The sequence below is a fragment of the Papio anubis genome, chromosome 7 (genome assembly GCF_008728515.1).
Source record: "Papio anubis isolate 15944 chromosome 7, Panubis1.0, whole genome shotgun sequence".
NCBI classification, from domain to species: Eukaryota; Metazoa; Chordata; class Mammalia; order Primates; family Cercopithecidae; genus Papio; species Papio anubis.
The window spans coordinates 137,875,467-137,894,509 of NC_044982.1; the positions used below are offsets into that span (position 1 = coordinate 137,875,467).

A 19,043-nucleotide genomic window follows, 5' to 3' on the forward strand; every position below is an offset into this window, starting at 1 on the left:
CTATACTTCCTAAACATAAAAAATAGCAAGACTTTCTTCAACCCTAGGATCAACCACTGTTAAAGATTTTTAATGAATCCTTCCACAAATACTCTATCCAATGTAATATATACATATGTTTCCCCTTTTTGTAAAACACCCAGCAAATTTTTATATATATGTATATATTGGCCAGGTGTGGTGCCTCACGCCTGTAATCCCAGCACTTTGGGAGGCAGAGGCAGGTGGATCACTTGAGGTCAGGAGTTTGAGACCAGCCTGGCCAATATGGTGAAACTCTGTCTCTACTAAAAATACAAAAAATTAGCTGGCTATGATGGTGAGCATGTTAAATCTTATCAAATTCTTTCCTTTATATATCAAGATGACACGTTTTATTGTTAATATGGTAAATAACACTGATTGATTTTTAAATGATAAACCAACCTTAAATTCTTAGAATAAACTCATCTTGGCCACGATGTATTAGCCTATCATACTACCAGATTAAATTTGTGAACACTTTGTTCAGAATGTTTTGCATCCAATGTCATGAGAGAGATTCACGTGTAATTCTCTTTTCTTGTGATGTCCTTGTCAGATTTGGTATCAAGGTATCACATTTGGTTTGGCAGCAAGGTTTTACTGTCTTCATAATACAAGTTGGGAAGTGTTCTTTGTTTTCATATTCTTTGGAAGAATTTGTATATGCTACTTTTGCATGACATTTCCATTTTTATTCTAATCTAATCTCCCTACTGAAATTATAAATGTCTAAGGCCCAAAGACTATACCTAGGGTTTCCTATATCCTGAGAATTCAACCCTTTGCTTTAGATATAGTAGGATTTCAAAAAAAAATCGTTATTACCTTGACAAAGTATAAAATCTGTCTATTTATTTTAAAAATCCAATTCACATTAATTATATACATGAAAATTTATAATTTACTTCCCTCTCTTTTAGGACATCAGAAGGATCACAGAGTGTTAGGGCTGGACCTCATCTCCAGGGTGTTCCCTATGTCTGTGATAGTAGCAGCATGGCTGAGTAGAAAAGTATCTATTTTGGATCAAAAATATGTGAGCTGGAATCCAGACAACTCCACTTACATGTGATTTATATAATGTCTTTGGTGACATTATATAAATTCTCTGGGCCTCATATTTTCCTCTACAAAATTGAAATAGTAGTAAAACTTATTTACAAGACTACCACAAAGTTAGAGGTGATGTGCATAAAACATCTGGGTGCTTAATAGTAATTTTTTTAAAAAGACATCTTTTACTCTCATGAAAATTCTAACATAAAACTTTAAAGTCATATTTTGCAGTAATAACCTCCAAATCTTTGTGTCTCCAATACCTCAGTGCATGCTTTAACCAGTCTCATTTATTAACCTTTTCTCTTTGAATCACTTTCTTCTCCACACAATATGATTTGGCTCCTTACTCTTCCCATGACCACTGTTAGAAATGCTTGTTTTCCAGTGCCATAAAGAAATAGCACTTGAACATAAATTTGATTTCCTCAGCAAGGCCATTTTTACTTTCTGCAGAAAGGGTACACTCGCCAGCAGTTTTGCCACAAGAGTACACCGAACAAAGTAGACAGAGTCATTTATAACCTGATGTGTCCACCCTACTGCTACGTCCAGTTTCCATTGGCTAGAACGGGACCTCACATTCTGTATTTGTCCTGATTGGCTAGCAACTTAGAACTTTTTAAAAGAGGCACAGGCAGACAAGAACAAAGGAAGGAGGAAATAACTTGTGGAATGCTGAGAAAGGTAAAAACACCTCCAAATAAGGAAGAGGAACAGGCTATGACCTAATGCCCACTTGGACCAGTATAAGCATGCCAGGGCAAATATTTCGGCTAAACTGTGGGAGCAAAGAACATAAAGTACATTGATTTCTTCATTAGAGCTAGCAGATATTTAAGAATGTTAGCACAGCTCTTTGAATAAATTTTGCTTCTAAGAGAAGTTACTATTTATTCCTAATTAGATGGGGAGGAGAGTCTCTTTGAAGAGGAACCTCTACTTTACTTTTTACACCACCAATACACTCAACAAGACTTCATACAATTACAAAAACTTCCCTGACTACTAATTTCTTTTCCTACCTTGCCTATTTTCTTGCTAAACTCTTTCCCTGAACTTCATCAAAATCTCCTATCAGGAAGATCAGAGAACTGCAGGTATTAAGCCAGTTTAACAGAGTTATCCTTGTAAAGTTAAAGGAAGAACTATTCTCACCCTCATTTTAGAAACAGAAACTGAGGCAAGGGGAAGTTATCACAAGATACAGAGCGAATTGGACAAAGAAGGGACAAAGTTAAGTCAGCCTTTTATTGTCTGCCTTACTCTACCAAATATTAGTCTGGGAGTCAGCATGGGTAACTCTTGACCAAGATGGCTACCATCACCTCTGTGAAACAGAAATGCATGAAAATAAATGAGAAACATTTCTGAATTTGGTAGGGGGGTTATCTATCCTTGTATTTTCACCTTTAAGTTATTTTCAATGCACACAACTGATGTAGTAGGTAAAAGCTATGCACATATGTGTAGTACTTAACATCACTTGCATTGTTCCAGTTAATTCTTTAAATACTGTATCATACTTAGCTTACTGTGGGCTGCAAGTCAAAATCTGGAGGCCTTGAAACACAGTCACTGAATAATAATGATTTAAGGATCACAACAAAAGTTCAAAACACAGCCAGGCATACATATCAGTTTGTAGCAACAGTGGTTTCACTTGAAACCACTTGCAAACAGTGACCCATAATCCTCAAATCTGCTGTTCCCTAATTATTCTTGTTTGCCTTCGTTTATGCTAAAGGTAAACATGTATTTAGCCCAGAAAAGGAAACGGAAAAAAAACCAGAAGTGACCCAAACAATGTCTGCAAAGCAGGGGTTGTAATCTGCAATCAAATAGCTTAGTCACATCACCCAAGTGAATCCAAACTACTCAAAATCATTAAATAAATGATTCAGTCTCCAATCCTACTCCTAAAAAAGAATATAACCAGAGGATCTCCTTTAATTGACAAAACTACGTGAATGGTTTTGTATTGACATTATTAACTAAAAACTTAAAACACATTTAAACACAGGCCACCCAGAGTTAACACTATAGCTTCCTGGTTTTTGTACCAGTGAGCACATGGCTTCAGTCCATGTTCAACACTTAATTAAGAGATTCTTTTCAAAGATTGTATTCTGGATTTACCATCTTTTCAGAGGCCATACTGCTGCAGTTCATTAGCACTCAACATCTGGCTGGAATGTTTTAAACTACTATTTTCCTTAACCATTATATGGATGAAGTTTCATTATTCTAAGGAAACTGAAACAATGTCCTTGTGTGGACTTCTAAGCATAATAATTAGTGACAGTGCAAATTGGTTTCTGATTTTTCTTATACCATGTAGCAAACTATTAAAACATTCAAATCATAGTTTATATAATTGTGAGATCCTTTTCATTTTATAACATAGACATGTCTTTCTTTTTCAGGCACAAGGTCTTATTCTGAAGGCCAAGAAATGTTTCACTGAAATGCACTATATGTGAAGAAAAATATAGTCTTGTACTTTCTCAAGGAAACAGCACTTATAAACTCAGAAAAGTGAAAATGTGGACATATTTGGCACAGAACTTTGAACATTCCACTTACTCTGTTTATGAACCTTAGAGGGCTCTAGTACAGTATGGATTTCAAACTTCAAAAACACTCCCCTGAAAAGAGTATCAACCCATGTCTATATAACTAATTTGCCCCTGAAATGAAATTAAGTAAATCTGTTCAGGGACTTAAGCAACGAGAAAGCATCCCTGTAGTCAAAAAGTTTTTAAACTGAATTTCATGAGGCTGCATAAGAATTTTTAGGCCTTGGCTGACACATATTTATAAGTCTGGCTCAGAGAACTGTTAAAATACACTTATGGGTTCACTCTGCCTGAAATGCCCTTGGGCCCCTCCCAGTGCTTTCTTTTCCAGCCTTTCCTTCCTTTAACATTTTCTTAGAACTCACCAATTACTTGAAATTGTCCCTGTTTAACTTCCCCAAGGAGCCATTATTTCAACCTCTTTATTTATTTACATATAAAATACCTTACACTTTGTATGAGATAGATGGTCAGTTAATAAATCTTCTGTTACTATTCCACTATATGCATTTAAGTTCCATAAGGGCATTGACAATTTGTCTTCCTTCCTTCTTTTCTTTTTTCTCTTCTCTTCTCTTTTCTTCCTTATTGTTTCCCCTCTTGCCACTGTCAGGGGTATGGTATAGTACTCCCAGGTAAAAGAACTTAATCCTTGTAAATCACATCTTGCCATCCCCAGCTCACAGCCCTCCAAAGGTTTTCCATTACACTTAGAATGAAAGCCAAAGAAGATGCTACACACCCTTGACCAACTCTCTCAACTCACCTTCCACCTCTTCCCACTTCTCTCTCACCACACCCCAACCACAGGGACCTCTTATTCCTGAGACACGACAAACTCACTTTCACCTTAGGGCTTTTGCACTTGCTGTTCCCTCTGACACTCTTTCTCAGCTGCTCACTCCCTAAGGTCTCTGTTCAAATGTCCTCTCCTTGGAGAGAACTTCTCCTAACTCCCTAGATACAATGTAAGATTTCCCTTAACTATGGCCTAGCTGATATTATATATTTATTTGTATAGCTCTTCATGATCTATCTCATACCATCACTCCCACCACCAGTATAGAAACTCCATGAAAGCAGGGGTACTTCACTGGTTTTATTCACAGTTGTATTTCCAGTGCCTAGAACAATGCATGGCATATAGTAGGTATTCAACAAACGCCACTGAATCACTGCTTTCAAGTGGTATAATAGGAAGTTTATACTGTCTTCTCTTGAAAGCACTCCTCACAAATCCAGTATTATACATGTTATTCTGGGCTTCCCAATACACGATTCTTGATGCCATCCGAGAGATTCCCCAGCTTCCTCAGTGAACTATAACTCAAAGGAAGGTTTTATGTCTAACTCGTATTCTGGGTAACTCAGAATCATGTAAATTGTGTTTTTGACAAAATGCCAGGGATACCCACGTACAAGAATTCTCCCTTACCCCACTATTCCCAGCTGGACATTTCAGTCTTCATCAACCAAGATAATATGGGTTTTCTTTTCCTTCCTTAGACTTCAGTATGGGGCATGCAGCTCAACCCTATACTTCTCTACTGTACCTCCCAGATTCTCCAAAGTGGATCTTCTGAATATCACTTGAATATTACAACCTCATGAATTCAAAATCTACTCCCAACCCCACACCAGAAGGAGGAATTTGTGGATAGATGCTAGTCTAACATACCTTACTACCCAAGACTAGCTTTTAGAGTTGCAACCTGTTTCCCAAGTAGGCCAGCTATTTCTGTTCTAACATTCCTAAGAGGTACTTGGTCCTTTCTTCTTGACCTCCAAGGACAACTCCAAGAACAGACAGAAACTGGACAGTAGAGCAACCCAAATCCCATTCTTACAAAATACAGGCATACCTTGTAGAACACCTCAGCAACTAATGTTTTCTTGGTGAAAGACTTCTTGATTTTTGATACCCAAACTTCATAGAATGTTCATATCTCTCAAAACAACACTTTCTGAAAGTTGTTGATGTAGGAAAAAATACATATTTACACCCTAAAACCTAAACACAATATTGTTAACAAAATAGTATGCAGAGTACTGAAATACCAGGTGTCACTACAGACATACAGGTATTACTATATAAAGTAACTGCTTGTTAACAACCATATTAATTGTTTAACATTCAAGAAAATTGGTTTAAGCATTTTTCATGCTACTTCTGTGTGACTTATATAAAGAAAGTTTTACTGTATTTTTGTAACATTGTAGGAAATTAGAGGTTTTGAGTTGAGGAATAATGCATTATACTTTTTCCTATTTAAAAAAAAAATAGGCCCCTGCTCAATAATTTTGTGCAGAACATCTGATTTGTTGGAATGGACTACAGCCACTAAATGGAAGATGCCTGTATTTTCTTGGATTCTTCCACCCAAAACCCATCAACAGGCCTCACCCTAAACCGTTGATTTGGTCACATTCCAACAGCTCATCTGTTCTCAATCTCTAGCCTTGACTCATTGAATCCCTTCTCATCTCTTCATCTTCCAGGTTCCCCCAGGTATGCTCATACAGGTCATCTAACTTTTCATCCTATTTGCATTATTATTTTTCATTCTATTCACTTCTTCTCTCAATCCTTTATTTTACTTTCTAAAAGATTAAATACAGGTAAAAGGCTTATAACAACAACAAAAGCAGCCCTATCACACTCTGTCATCCCTATCCCCAATGCAATGTGTACAGCGGCAAATACTTTTGATTCTTTGCTCTTGCTTCCAATTCCAAATAACAATGGTAAATGTTATTGCCTGTTGTTTCATTTTAAACATTATTTATTGCTTTCCTATTATGGTAAGTGAGGATTTTAGCTCTCTTATGTCCACCGTTCCTTTACCCTCCTCCACTTTTCTCAATAAAGTTATGCCCAAAATTTTGTTTAAATTCATATTCGGTGGGTTAATTACTGAGATTATTGTTCACTTATGAGCCAAATACTGAAAAATGATTGATTTCATTTCTGTTACAAACTTTTTTTGTTTTTCCTATATTTAATAATTGCCCCATTTCCTCATTTGCTTAGATTTGTTTATCTAGCTGAGCTTTGTTGTATCCTACAACAGCTCTGTGAAATTACTCTGAATCTGTTTTCCACATGATTGAACATATCAGATTTATCAGCGTTTTTGGCTTTTTTTTTTTTACTGATAAGATTTATAAGTTCCATTTTTCTCTCTCCTCATTTTAATCTGCACTGCTTTCTAAGCTGCTGGATATTATGGGTGTTATGTTGGAATTTCCCTTATGTTCTATAAATACCCAACTCCTCTCTCCTGTATTGGATTTCTCATTTCCTAGTTCCCATGCAATCTTCTTTCTTGGTTTACTCCCTAGTTTTAGTGGATTACATCCTCTAGACTTTTACACTTTACATGTTGAAAATGTTTTACTATATCCTCACATTTGATTAATTCATTTAAACAGATATCCTAAACTAAAATGTATTAATATTTTAGAGACACTTATCAACTGCCTTTATCTTCCAATACTGTTTTTGAGAAATTCATTTACATTCCTGATCCTTTGATTATGATCTCTTTCTCTTCTTTTCTCTTGCTCTGTCAACTAGCTTTTAGTGTCTTTTCTATAAACACTCAAGTTTCAGAATTTCCAGATGATATTCTTTGGTTTGACCTTTTACATTTATTACACTAAACACCCAGTGAGCCCTTCCAATCAGAATTCACATTTTCACTTTGGAAAAAATAATCTTCTGGACAGACACAGTGGCTCACATCTATAATCCCAGAGCTTTGAGAGGCCAATGAGGGAGGATCACTGGAGATCAGGAGTTTGAGACCAGCTTGGGCAACACAGGCCCCATATCTATTTTTTATAATAATAATAATTTTCTAATAACTGCTTTTTCTGTTTTTCCTTGCTAGTTGGATATGGATTTCTGGAATTGATCCATAAATTTTCCTGCTTTTCTCTCTTATTGTCCAGCTCTTTTATTCCCTACTATATCAGAGAGTTCTTCCAGTCTGTTCTCTTTTTTTGAGAAAAGGTCTCACTGTGTTGCCCAGGCTGGTATTGAACTCCTGGGCTCAAGTAATCCTCCTGCTTCAGCCTCCCAAAGTGCTAAGATTGCAGGCACGAGCCACCATGCCCAGCAATTGCAATCTTTTTGCTAAATTTTGTCTTGCTGTCACATTTTTAATATGCAAAAACTCTATCTTATTGTTTGTTCCTTTTTTAAAAAAGTAATACTCTTACTTTTTAAGGACTTAATATTTTCTTTTATCTCTCTGAGGACATCATGTCTTTGAAGCATTCTTCTGCTCTCAGCATTGTCTCTGTTTCCTCTGGGTTCCTGTTTTCTGTTTTTTTGTTTGTTTGGTTCATTTTGGAGGTTTTCTTCCAAAATCTTACTATCCGTTGATGCCCTATCATATTTAAGAGTGAGTCACTAAAAAGCTTATTAGAAGCTTTATAAATGGGCTTCTAACAGGGTCATAGAGGAGCTGGAGAAGGGGGTCACCAAATGTCCGTATCTGTATGAACCATCTCTAGGATGATTCAATTTCCTTTGAGAAGGATCCTCCAACATTCCTGCTGGAGTGTAGGGTGGTGAGGTTGCCAGTGTGCCAGTAATGACTAGAAGAATGAAGCTAAGGATTTCACTGTTCAGATGCAGAAGTCCTCTAATCTCCCGGTTTTCAAGTCTTTCTCGTCCTGCCTTTCTCAGTGCTCAGTGCCCCCAAGTACAAATGATCTCTGGTGGTTTCTCTAGAGACTCCTGCAACAGTAGGGGGAAATGGTCCCAAGTGAAGAGAGGCCTTTTAGGGTCTAAATAGTCCTCATAAAGGCTTTCAGATAAATCCTCACCCATCATATTACCCTGCTTTCTTCCTAAGGCTTGCCAGAGAGCTGTGGGATGAGTCAGCTGCCTTTTCATCTACAACTCCCTCCACAGGCACTTGGCTCTGACCTTTCTCCATTCTGCTAAGTCATGTACCATTCCTCTATCCACTTTCCATCTCTGTATTTTGTGGTTTATGGTTATTTATGTCTCTTTGGTTTACCGAAGATAAAGCTTGTGCTTCCTTTTCTTATTTTCCCTGTTGTTTGGAAATTATTTTTGAGAAAAGAAGATTAATAAGATTAATTTAGGGACACAGAAAAAGACTAGATAAGTCTTATCCTGACATCTTGAAATCAGAAGTCTCTAGATTTTCTTTTTTCATAGATTTTTTACCACATCATACTCTCTTGTACCAGCAACATTCTGATTCATAATTTCTGGCTTCCAGATGATTAGTCATACTGTTCTCTGGTTTCAGATATGCAACATTTAGTGTATTAATGAATTAACAAGTTCTACATCTACTTATCATATCCCATCTGCAGTAATTGTTGTCTGCAACTGAATGGGGTTTACTGAGTATAAAATAATAGGAAAGGCTTTAGTCACCAATCTGTTGTGGGACTTAGTGTCCTTATCAAATAGGCTGGTTATTTTTGGTTGTCCCTCTGTCCCTCTATTCTCACACTTCCCCTACCCCAAGAGGCTGACCTCTATAGAGAATTCCCCTCAACTATTCCCACTCATTGCCATTTTCACCTGTGTCATTCTTTCTCTGCCTTGCTGCATTTCTGGCAACATTACTCTACATCCGCAGCTCCTAAAGTATAATGGCTTCCAGCTTCACAAGAGAACCCTTCCTAGTTAGTTCCCTTGACCTTACCCACACCTCTGTAAAAGTCTCTTTATTAAACTCTCTTCAGTTATACCTAACATGTCATTTGTTTCCTGTGGTAACACTAATACATCAGTAAAAGGAGCATTTTGAACTAGCTCAACTCTAAGGTCCCTTGAGTTCTTAGATTCTATGATTTTTACAAGAGTAAAATCACATGGCATTTAAATTAAAGACTCTGAACAAATTACAGACTTCCTTTCATTCAAGATTCTGTCTCACTCCAGAAAAAAATAATTCTCCAAATAATTATGCTCAGTCCTTAGAAAATATAAATATTGTTAGTACAACTTAGACTAGCTGAGAAAGCCAGAATATACATATTGTTCCCTTTTTGCTTAGGCACTGCAGTAAGATAGCTCTGATAAAAAATGTATTTGCTATTTCTGACTTTGAAAACAGACAATCAGAATTAATTCCAAGGGTTCAAGTGTTTCTCTTTATCTTCTTTCCTTCCTGTTTCTTAGATATGTATATTATCAAAACACCAGAAAAATAGAAAAACTAAGTTTCACCAATCCTCCCATTAAAAGTGAAATGAATTCCTTGACTTCACACCCTCCTCCAAATACCAAATTATTTTTTTCCATGCATCGCCAGACTTTTTGTATCCACTGAACTTTACCACTTTCTTACCCCTTATAGACCCTTCAACCCATTTCCATCTAAAACTGCTCTTGCCAAAGTTTTGTACAACTTCTTTGTTGTGATAGTCAACGGATACTTCTCAGAACTTGTGGTAACCTCTCAGAAGCATATGACAACACTACCACTCCTTTCATGAAACATTATCTTCTTTGTCTTTGCTGTTGCCTCACCTTTCTGGTTTCTCTCATACTTACTGGACTACTTCTCAATCCCTTCAGTGGACATCTCTTACTCTGCCCATTCCTCAAATGTTCATGTTTCTTGGGGCTCTGTTCTAGTTTTCCTTATCTTTCCGCCTATATTCCACCACCAGGTATCTTGATCTACTCCTATGGCTTCAAAAACGATGATAAACTAATGATTCTCAAATGCACCATCTCAAGTCCAGATCTCCTCCTGACCTACATATTTTTTCATAACTAAATACTAAATAACTCCATCAGTATGCCCAACGATTCCTCACACTCAACATTTCAGCCTCCGCTCAAACCTATTTTTCCCCCATATCTCTTATTCCAATGAATCATACCAAGCCAGACACCAATATAATCTTTGAGTCTTTGCTGTTCCCCATTCCCATGCCCAATCAATGATCAAGTCCTACTGATTCTGAGATCTTGAATCCATCTAATTCTAACCATTCTCATTGCTACTTCTCTAGACCAAATCATCTCCCTACTGCTAAAACCCTGAAATGCAGACTTTGTAATATAGCCAGGGAGATCTTTCTAAAATACAGATATGAACACCTTACCCTCTTCCTAAAATCCTGCAATGGTTTCCCACTGCTATGAAGATGATGCCTAAACTCCTTAACAAAGTTTACAAGGCCCAGCATCTGATCTCCTGCTCTGTTATCCAAATTGCTGTATGCTTCAGCCATACTGAGACATTTTTTAGTTACTCCAAAAAGCCATGATTGCTTTTACCCTGGACATTTCCACATGATGTTCTCTCCACCCAATACATGCTTATCTGATGTCATCAGTGTTATGCCATCAATATCCACAATTCATTGAATCGTTGGTGGCTCCATTTAGATGTCCTATGCTCTCTAAATCTGGGTTATATCTGCTCCCATAGAAAACTACTTATCCACTTACTATATTCTATTGCAGTTGCCTATTTACTTGTCTCTTTTCCCTTTTAGATTATAAGCACAATGAAAGTTGAGACTATACCTATTATATCTCCAATGGCTTGAACATTATCTGGCACAAAATAGCCATTAATAAATAATGGTTGAATGATGAACAAACAAATGAGTAAATAAACAAATCAGATTAAAAGTTGTACCAGGGGAAACACATTTTACATATGGACTTCCTGTCCCTTGCTTCTTCTCTTCTCAAAAAATAATAATAATATGTAAGCCCCCTTTCCCTCCCAACCAGCCATTGCTTACTAAGGGCTAATTAATGTATACTTACACAGGACAGCTAAAAAGAAGGATTCTGTCTGAAACTTTGCTTTCTCCTTCATTTCTGCCTTTCCTCCTATATATAAAATTTTCAAACTGAAAGTTAAAACATGCTTAAAAGAGACTAAGCATGTGGCTGCCTTTCTCTTGATCTGCCCAAACCATCTGTAAACCTGGTAGTGTATGTACATGGGGTAAAAAGAACCTATGATAACATTTTATTTGAACCAGAATGCTAAAGCATTAATTAAAGCTAAGCACACCTGCTCTAAACTGCAGAGTCAGAGATTTATGTGAACTTACAAACTTGAGGCTTTCTGACCTCTTGTACAATTTATATTTCCTTTAAATAAGCATTTCCTCTTTGTAATGCAATATTTTAAAGTTTATTTCTGTGACTAATCTGCTAGCATATTCAGTTCCTTTATTACCTAGTCTTTACCTTTGTAACCCACTACTTGTCAAATTTTTAATTTAAGGTTTTGGGTGAAAATAAGCAGTCTCAACCATGAGGGGAAGAATTTCTTGCCCTAAATTTAACTTGTTAATGAGGTGATCTAAAACGATACCCATATATTCAAATTCCATATTTAATACAAAATATTTTTATCTTTTTATTTTTTTTGAGACAGAGTCTCGCTCTGTTGCCCAGGCTGGAGTGCAGTGGTGCGATCTCGGCTCACTGCAAGCTCTGCCTCCTGGGTTCACGCCATTCTCCTGCCTCAGCCTCCCGAGTAGCTGGGACTACAGGCGCCCGCCACCACGCTTGGCTAATTTTTTTGTATATTTAGGAGAGACGGGGTTTCACCGTGTTAGCCAGGATGGTCTCGATCTCCTGACCTCATGATCCGCCCGCCTCAGACTCCCAAAGTGCTGGGATTACAGGCATGAGCCACCGCGCCAGGCCAATACAAAGTATTTTTATACAGTTATTCACAGATCTATTCATGCACTGTTTGGAGGGTATAAGCTACTTTATAGTGATTTATCACTTGTTAAGTTACAGTGCTCGCCCACATGTGCAGTCCTTTTAAAGAAGACAGTTTTTCAGTCAAGGAAGGCATTCTGATCTGAGATTTGGACGCTAATGATTTTAGAAGGAGAGGGTTCTACGAGGTTTCCTATCAAACATAGTTACCTTGGATAGATTCCTTCCTAGCACTGTGAGCGTCACCAAGCCAGCACAACAGACCAAAGCACTGGAGCTGGAGAGGCCAGAACTTGGTGGGATATTTCCATCTACCAGGCAGTTCATTCCAGTCAGGTTACTAAGACCAAAGTGTTCCTAAGAATATAAGGAAAAACAGCAACAGTAATTCAGTATTGAATTCAACGAGTAGTGAAAGCTTCCTTCATTCCCCAGAGAACAAAAGTCTATCAATAGACTTATAATAGTTATAGAAACTACTTGCGCAATTCAATCGTGACATTTTATTTAACGACTCTTGGCCACAGGGTAATTCCTTTAAATGCCTTTAATCTTCTTGCCTTGAATGTTCTTTTTCTTGAATATTAATTGATTTGAATATGGAAAAAATATAAAATTGCTTTGAATGTTCTTTTTCTTGAGTATTAATTGATTTGAACAAATAAGGAAAAAATATAAAACAATTATAATTCAACTTGCCAAGTAGCAAGACAAGAAATATACAATTATCTATGAGGTAATTTAAATCTCCGTGCAGCACATCTCCAGCATTCTGTTATTACAAAAGTCCAAGCCCCAAGCAGTGACTTGTTTCTAAAGAGTGCCTTACTTTAGAAGATTCTCTGAAAAAAAAGAGTTCCAAACTTTCTGAGTTCTGTTTTACTTATGAAAAAATCTAGGCACCAAGAGATGAAGAAATTTTCCCAAGATGACCCACAGGGAGATGAGAGTAGGGCCCAGGTCTCTGATTCCTGTTTGAAAACTTCTCCATTGCAGTTAGAAACCTGAGCCAGCAAACTGTCATTGTGATTTACTATGCCAGCTAGATGAGAAAATCCAGATTTTTACTACAGTTTATAGATACAGTTTAGCCATATGGCAGCTTTAAAGACAGTGAAATTAGAATTCAGCCACAAGTGAGAATACAGACCCTAAACAAGTCAAGGAAACTCTATTTCTACAAATAGGAAAGCCCAAAGAAATACTCAGATTCTGATTTAAATATGGAAAGCTCTGGCATACTTACACGAATTTCTAACACTAGGACACTTTGGAATGATATCGTATCATAACCTTTGTGGTTTAAGTTTACAAATAAATTCAAGTCTATCTCCTTCTCAAGAAAAAGTACCATAGTCTTTGCAAATTACTCAAATGACTAAAGATTAACATATGAAATACTATTACTTAATTAAGCATTTCATCTACATATTATACAAGGGAGAATTTCAATAAACTAGCTAGAATAACTAAAATAACAACAAAATTCTGCAAATAAAATTTTTCCTTAATGTTTCATCTGTCTGTCCTAGCTAGCAAAACTCTCATACCACACTAAGAAGAAATTTAGCTGAGTATACTTCTCTTTCTGATTTCAAGTCATCTAAAAATTTCCTTCCAGAAATACAAATTATAAACTGAAACTGTACTGTTGCCAATGCCCTTTCATACAGAATATCAGACAGTTTGTTTAAAAAAAAAAACAAAAACTTGAAGAATACAATATATTTAACTATAAACTGATCAAACATGGGTGTCTTGAGTGGGAATCATACTTAAGAACTTATCAGCCAGGTGTGGTGGCTCATGCCTGTAATCCCAGCACTTTGGGAGGCCAAGGTGGGTGGGTCATGAAATCAGGAGTTCAAGACCAGCCTGGCCAATATGGTGAAACCCTGTCTCTACTAAAAATACAAAAATCAGCTGGGCGCGGTGGCAGGCGCCTGTAATCCCAGCTACTCGGGAGGCTGAGGCAGGAGAATTGCTTGAACCCAGGGGGCAGAGGTTGCAGTGAGCTGAGATCATGCCACTGCACTCCAGCCTGGGCCACGGAGCAAGACTCTATCTCAAAAAAAAAAAAAAAAAAAAAAAGCACTTATCATGCAATGTTTACATGAAAACGTATAACAAATTCAAAATGCAAATGGGTATATGCCACATTCTGTAATAGCTCTATCCCAAAAGGATAACATGTTCAATTTAATATAAACGAATTATCCTCTGAAACTTTCTAGTATTTGAATCTGAAAGTTTCTGAACAGGCTAGCATTTAAATTATCTTTCTGCCAAAAGCTTATTGGATAAGTTTGCTTTTGCACATAAATTGTCAAACCAAACAGGAAGGCTTTAAAACCTGAAATGCTCAAAAATAACACAAAGCAACATGCATTATTTAGGCCACTTTACCCATATGCTGCAAAAAGGCATGTTGTTACAAGGAAGATTAAAATTGCATTTGCCAGGCAAATGCTTCCAAATACTGTAATTCCTACTAATGTATATAAGCCAGATGATCTGAAGATTTAAAACCTGCCAATAACTTTTCCTGTAAGTTATTACCATGTGTCTGAGAGGAAGGGAAACACAAAAGAAAGAAAGAAATGAATTCATTAACTTTAAGAACAAAAACCACCACTGTTAGAGTATAGAACTACACATTAGAAATAAATTTGATGTATTTCTGTAATGGACGTGCCACTAAGTCCTAGCTGTTCATTACAAAGTTTCAAATAGGACTGCCAGGCAGTAAGGAACACAAGCTCTCTAAAACACCGGTCAGTTTGTTTGTTTACTTTTAGCTCACAAAGGCAAAATTTACTGCTTATTGTCCTACCTGTGATTCTATACAAGTCACTATATCTAAAATAATTATTGCAATATAAAAGTGGCTCTAAAAACAGCAAATATCAATTTTCTTTTGGTCCTTGATACTTTTTCAACTATGAGAGTGAAAACATTTTATTTTCTTGTTCTTGTTCTAATGTAACATTAGACATTTTCAAAGTAATTATTCAAGTTTCTAGGAAAATACTTACACTAATACATTTCATTACGTCTTTTTTTAATCCCATCTGAAGTAGCAATAACAATACTAGCTACCATTTATTAAATGGCTACTATCAAGCCTTATGTAATTCTTTTAACAACTCTTCATCAGTTTAGCAATGACATCATTTTACAGATAAATCTGAGATTTAAGAGGTTAAATTACCACAGCTGGGAAGAGCCCAGATTCAAACCTGGGCTGACTCTAAATCCTATTACAGTATACCCCTATATATCCCAAGTATACATGTAAATAATAGTACTAAAACATATCCTCAAAGGTATGTTTAAACAAAGATTTTAAAACCAGACAGATGTTTGTCAAATGCACCTATTTATGAAAAGCCAGCTATATGAAAACCACTACTGCCCCCTGTGAACACTACCCCAAAAACAGTCATATCTTCCCCACTCTCTGAAACACAAACTAGCAAAATAGAACAGAAGCATCAGTTAGTACTGTAAGGAGATGAAAAAGATGTAGTAAATAAAATAAATCTGACAGAATACACATGATAATCTCAACTGGTAGTAAGTGTCTTATAAACCAATTTACCTGAATTCCTTTAAGTCCACATAAGAAATAGTTGTGCCACAAAGGCTTGGTTTTATCAATCTGAATGTTATTAGCACTAGTACTGAAGTCCCTGCGAAGACAAAAGACACCATTAATTTAAAATCTGTAGGCCTTGAGCTGCAAAATCAATGGCTGACTGCTGCCATCTTGTGCCAACATAGTGATACTGACTCTCCTTTCCCATTTATGTTCAAACTGTGTCTACAGCAAAACATCTCCAGCTGCTAAGCGTTAAGAGAGGAAGTTGTAGTGGCCTTAATGACTAAACTACCTCCAACTGACCCTTTTTATTTCCTGAAACAGAGAGGAAACAATATATTTTAGAGTAATCTACAACTATTTTCTCTTTCATGTTGGTCCTTGTTAAACTGGTGTAAACCACATGAATGCTTATCCTCTGGGCCTGCTGTTTGGCACACCCTCAAACTGAAACAGGAGTACTCAAAGCCATCCCTGCCACCCATCCAATTTTACCATCTGTACAATTTAAGACAAAAAACAAACAAAATAATGATTCTGATGCGTAATCAATTTAACAAAATAAGATTCCATGAGTCTATACTAATATAAGTTAACAAATAAATAAAAAGCTAAATGAAGAGGAAGGAAAAACTCTTTATTATGGTAAAATGCCAACTAATAGATATAGAAGAAATGATGTGACTAGAAAAGTCACTACACAGTAAACTTTATGATAATTTGTTTCAAGAAACAATTATCAATGGATGCTAAACTTAAGAGAGCAAAAATGTGATGAGAAGTAAGATATTTACAGTATTTCCCCACCAGACACTTATGAACTACAATGGAAAAACATAGTATCTGTGCTGGGTGTTAGCGGCTCACACCTCTAATCTCAGCACTTTAGGAGGCTGAGGCAGGGGAATCATGAGGTCAGGAGTTTGAGATAAGCCTGGCCAATATGGTGGAATCCCATCTCTACTAAAAATAGAAAAATTAGCCGGGTGTGGTGGCACATGCCTATAGTCCCAGTTACTCCAGAGGCTGAGGCAGAATAATCACTTGAACCCGGGAGGTGAAGGTTGCAGTGAGCTGAGATCATGCCACTGCACCCCAGCCTGGGTGAGAGCGAGATTCCATCTCAAAAAAAAAAAAAAAGTATCTGATATGGTTTGGCTGTGTCCCCACTCAAGTTGCATCTTGAATTGTAGCTCCCATAATTCTCACATGTTGTGGGAGGGACCCAATGGTAGGTAACTGAATCATGGGGGTGGGTCTTTCTTGTGCTTTTGTCATGATAGTGAATAAGTCTCATGAAATCTGATGGTTTTACAAACAGGAGTTCCCCTGCACATGCTCTCTTTGCCTGCTGCCATGTAAGATACGACTTTGCTCTTCATTTGCCTTCTGCCATGATTGTGAGGCTTCCCCCGCCATATTGAACTGCGAGTCAATTAAACCTCTTTCCTTTATAAATTACCCAGTCTTGGGTTTGTCTTTATTTAAACAGCATGAAAATGAACTAATGTAGTATCTTTATGGTAGAAAGATCTGGCAGATGGCACCTTAATCAAATGATCAAACTTAACACCACCAGTAAAGGGATGTTTTGTGCCTCCTTGATACAATGTACTAAGCATACATCCATGGAATGTGGGATTTCCTTATGCTAGTCTTGTGACTTCTTTGTAAGTCAAAAAAATACTTCAAAATGAAAAATAGATAAATAAATAGGCTCCTAAAATCAGTCAAAGAACAATGTATGTGAAATGGGAGAATCAATTAAAGAGGAGGAAATGAGGTAAAATTCCCCATATTGACTGAGTGCTCTAATATAATTAACTAAATATCTACTATATGCCAGTCATTGTAATAGAAGCCTTCCATGGATTATTTTAACTTAACAACATGGATACATTATCTCTTTCAAAATATATTAAATGACTAACCACTTAAGCATACAAAGCATGCATGGGAATATAAAGGTAAAAGGCAGAAGGCTTGCCTTTTAAAAGTTCATAATCTAGCCAAGATGATATGAACATAAATAACTACCAGACAGTAATGGCATGTGATAATAATACGGGGTGGGATATGTGGCTGAGAGAGTATTATTTCTAAAAGTCTGCATTTGATAGAGAGAGGATGTCTTCCTGGAGGCTCAGAGAGGATTAGTTGCTTTCCAAAAACGCAGTCTGACATCAGCTCATCACAATTTTCCTCTACTGTCACTCACAGAAGTTAAAATATGTTGCTCACAGTCAATAAGAGGTCACAGAATTTGAAAGCAGGTAAAGTTATGTTAGCATATCTGACAGGTTCTGCTCCTAGTTAAGAGGACATCTTGAAAGTCACTAAGAAAACCAGAAAGAGATTCTGACAGTGAAATATGAACAGAACAGATAGGCAGACATGAGGAGAAAAAGAGGAAAGTTCAAATAGTAGGAAGCTACATGAGCCACATTTCAGAAAGAACTATGATATAATTTGGATTTGCATCCCTGCCCAAATCTCATGCCAAGTTGTAATCCCCAGTGTTGGAGGTGGGACCTGGTGGGAGGTGATTGGATCATGCGGGTGGATTTCCCCCTTTGGTATTGTTTTCATGATAGAGCTCTCACTAGATCTGGTTGTTTAAAAAGTGTGTGGCACTTCCCACCTCTCTCTCTTCCTCCTGACTCTGGCCATGTAGACATGCCTACTTTCCTTTTGCCTTCCACCATGCTTGTAAGTTTCCTGAGGCCTCCCTAGCCATGCTTCCTGTACAGCCTGTAGAACTGTGAGCCAATTAAACCTCTTTTCTTTATAAATTACCCAGTCTCAGATATTTCTTTATAGCAGTGCAAGAATGAACTAATATGGAAAATTGGTAACAAGGAAAGGGGCATTGGTATAAAGATACCTGAAACTTTGAATTTGGGTGTGGAACTGGGTAACAGGTAGAGGTTGGACCAATTTGGAAGGCTCAGAAAAAGATAGGAAGATGAGGAAAATTTGTAACTTCCTAGAGACTTGTTGAATGGTTGTTTCCAAAATGCTGATAGTGATATGGACAATGAAGTCCCAGCTAAGGAGGTCTCAGATGAAAATGAGGAAC

General features: G+C 37.0%; 1 protein-coding gene across 12 annotated transcripts in view; it reads right to left on the minus strand.

Annotated features, from left to right (window-relative positions):
- GALK2 (galactokinase 2) overlaps window positions 1-19,043 on the minus strand; it is a 244,345-nt gene that overhangs the window by 143,986 nt on the left and 81,316 nt on the right. For all 12 annotated transcript variants that reach the window (XM_021940543.2, XM_017960600.2, XM_017960602.2 and 9 more), the window contains exons 4-5: window positions 15,965-16,055; window positions 12,574-12,720 (exon numbers count right to left, since the gene is read on the minus strand). In XM_021940543.2, coding sequence (XP_021796235.1) covers window positions 12,574-12,720; window positions 15,965-16,055 — 238 coding nt within the window. The remainder of the gene's footprint in view (window positions 1-12,573; window positions 12,721-15,964; window positions 16,056-19,043) is intronic.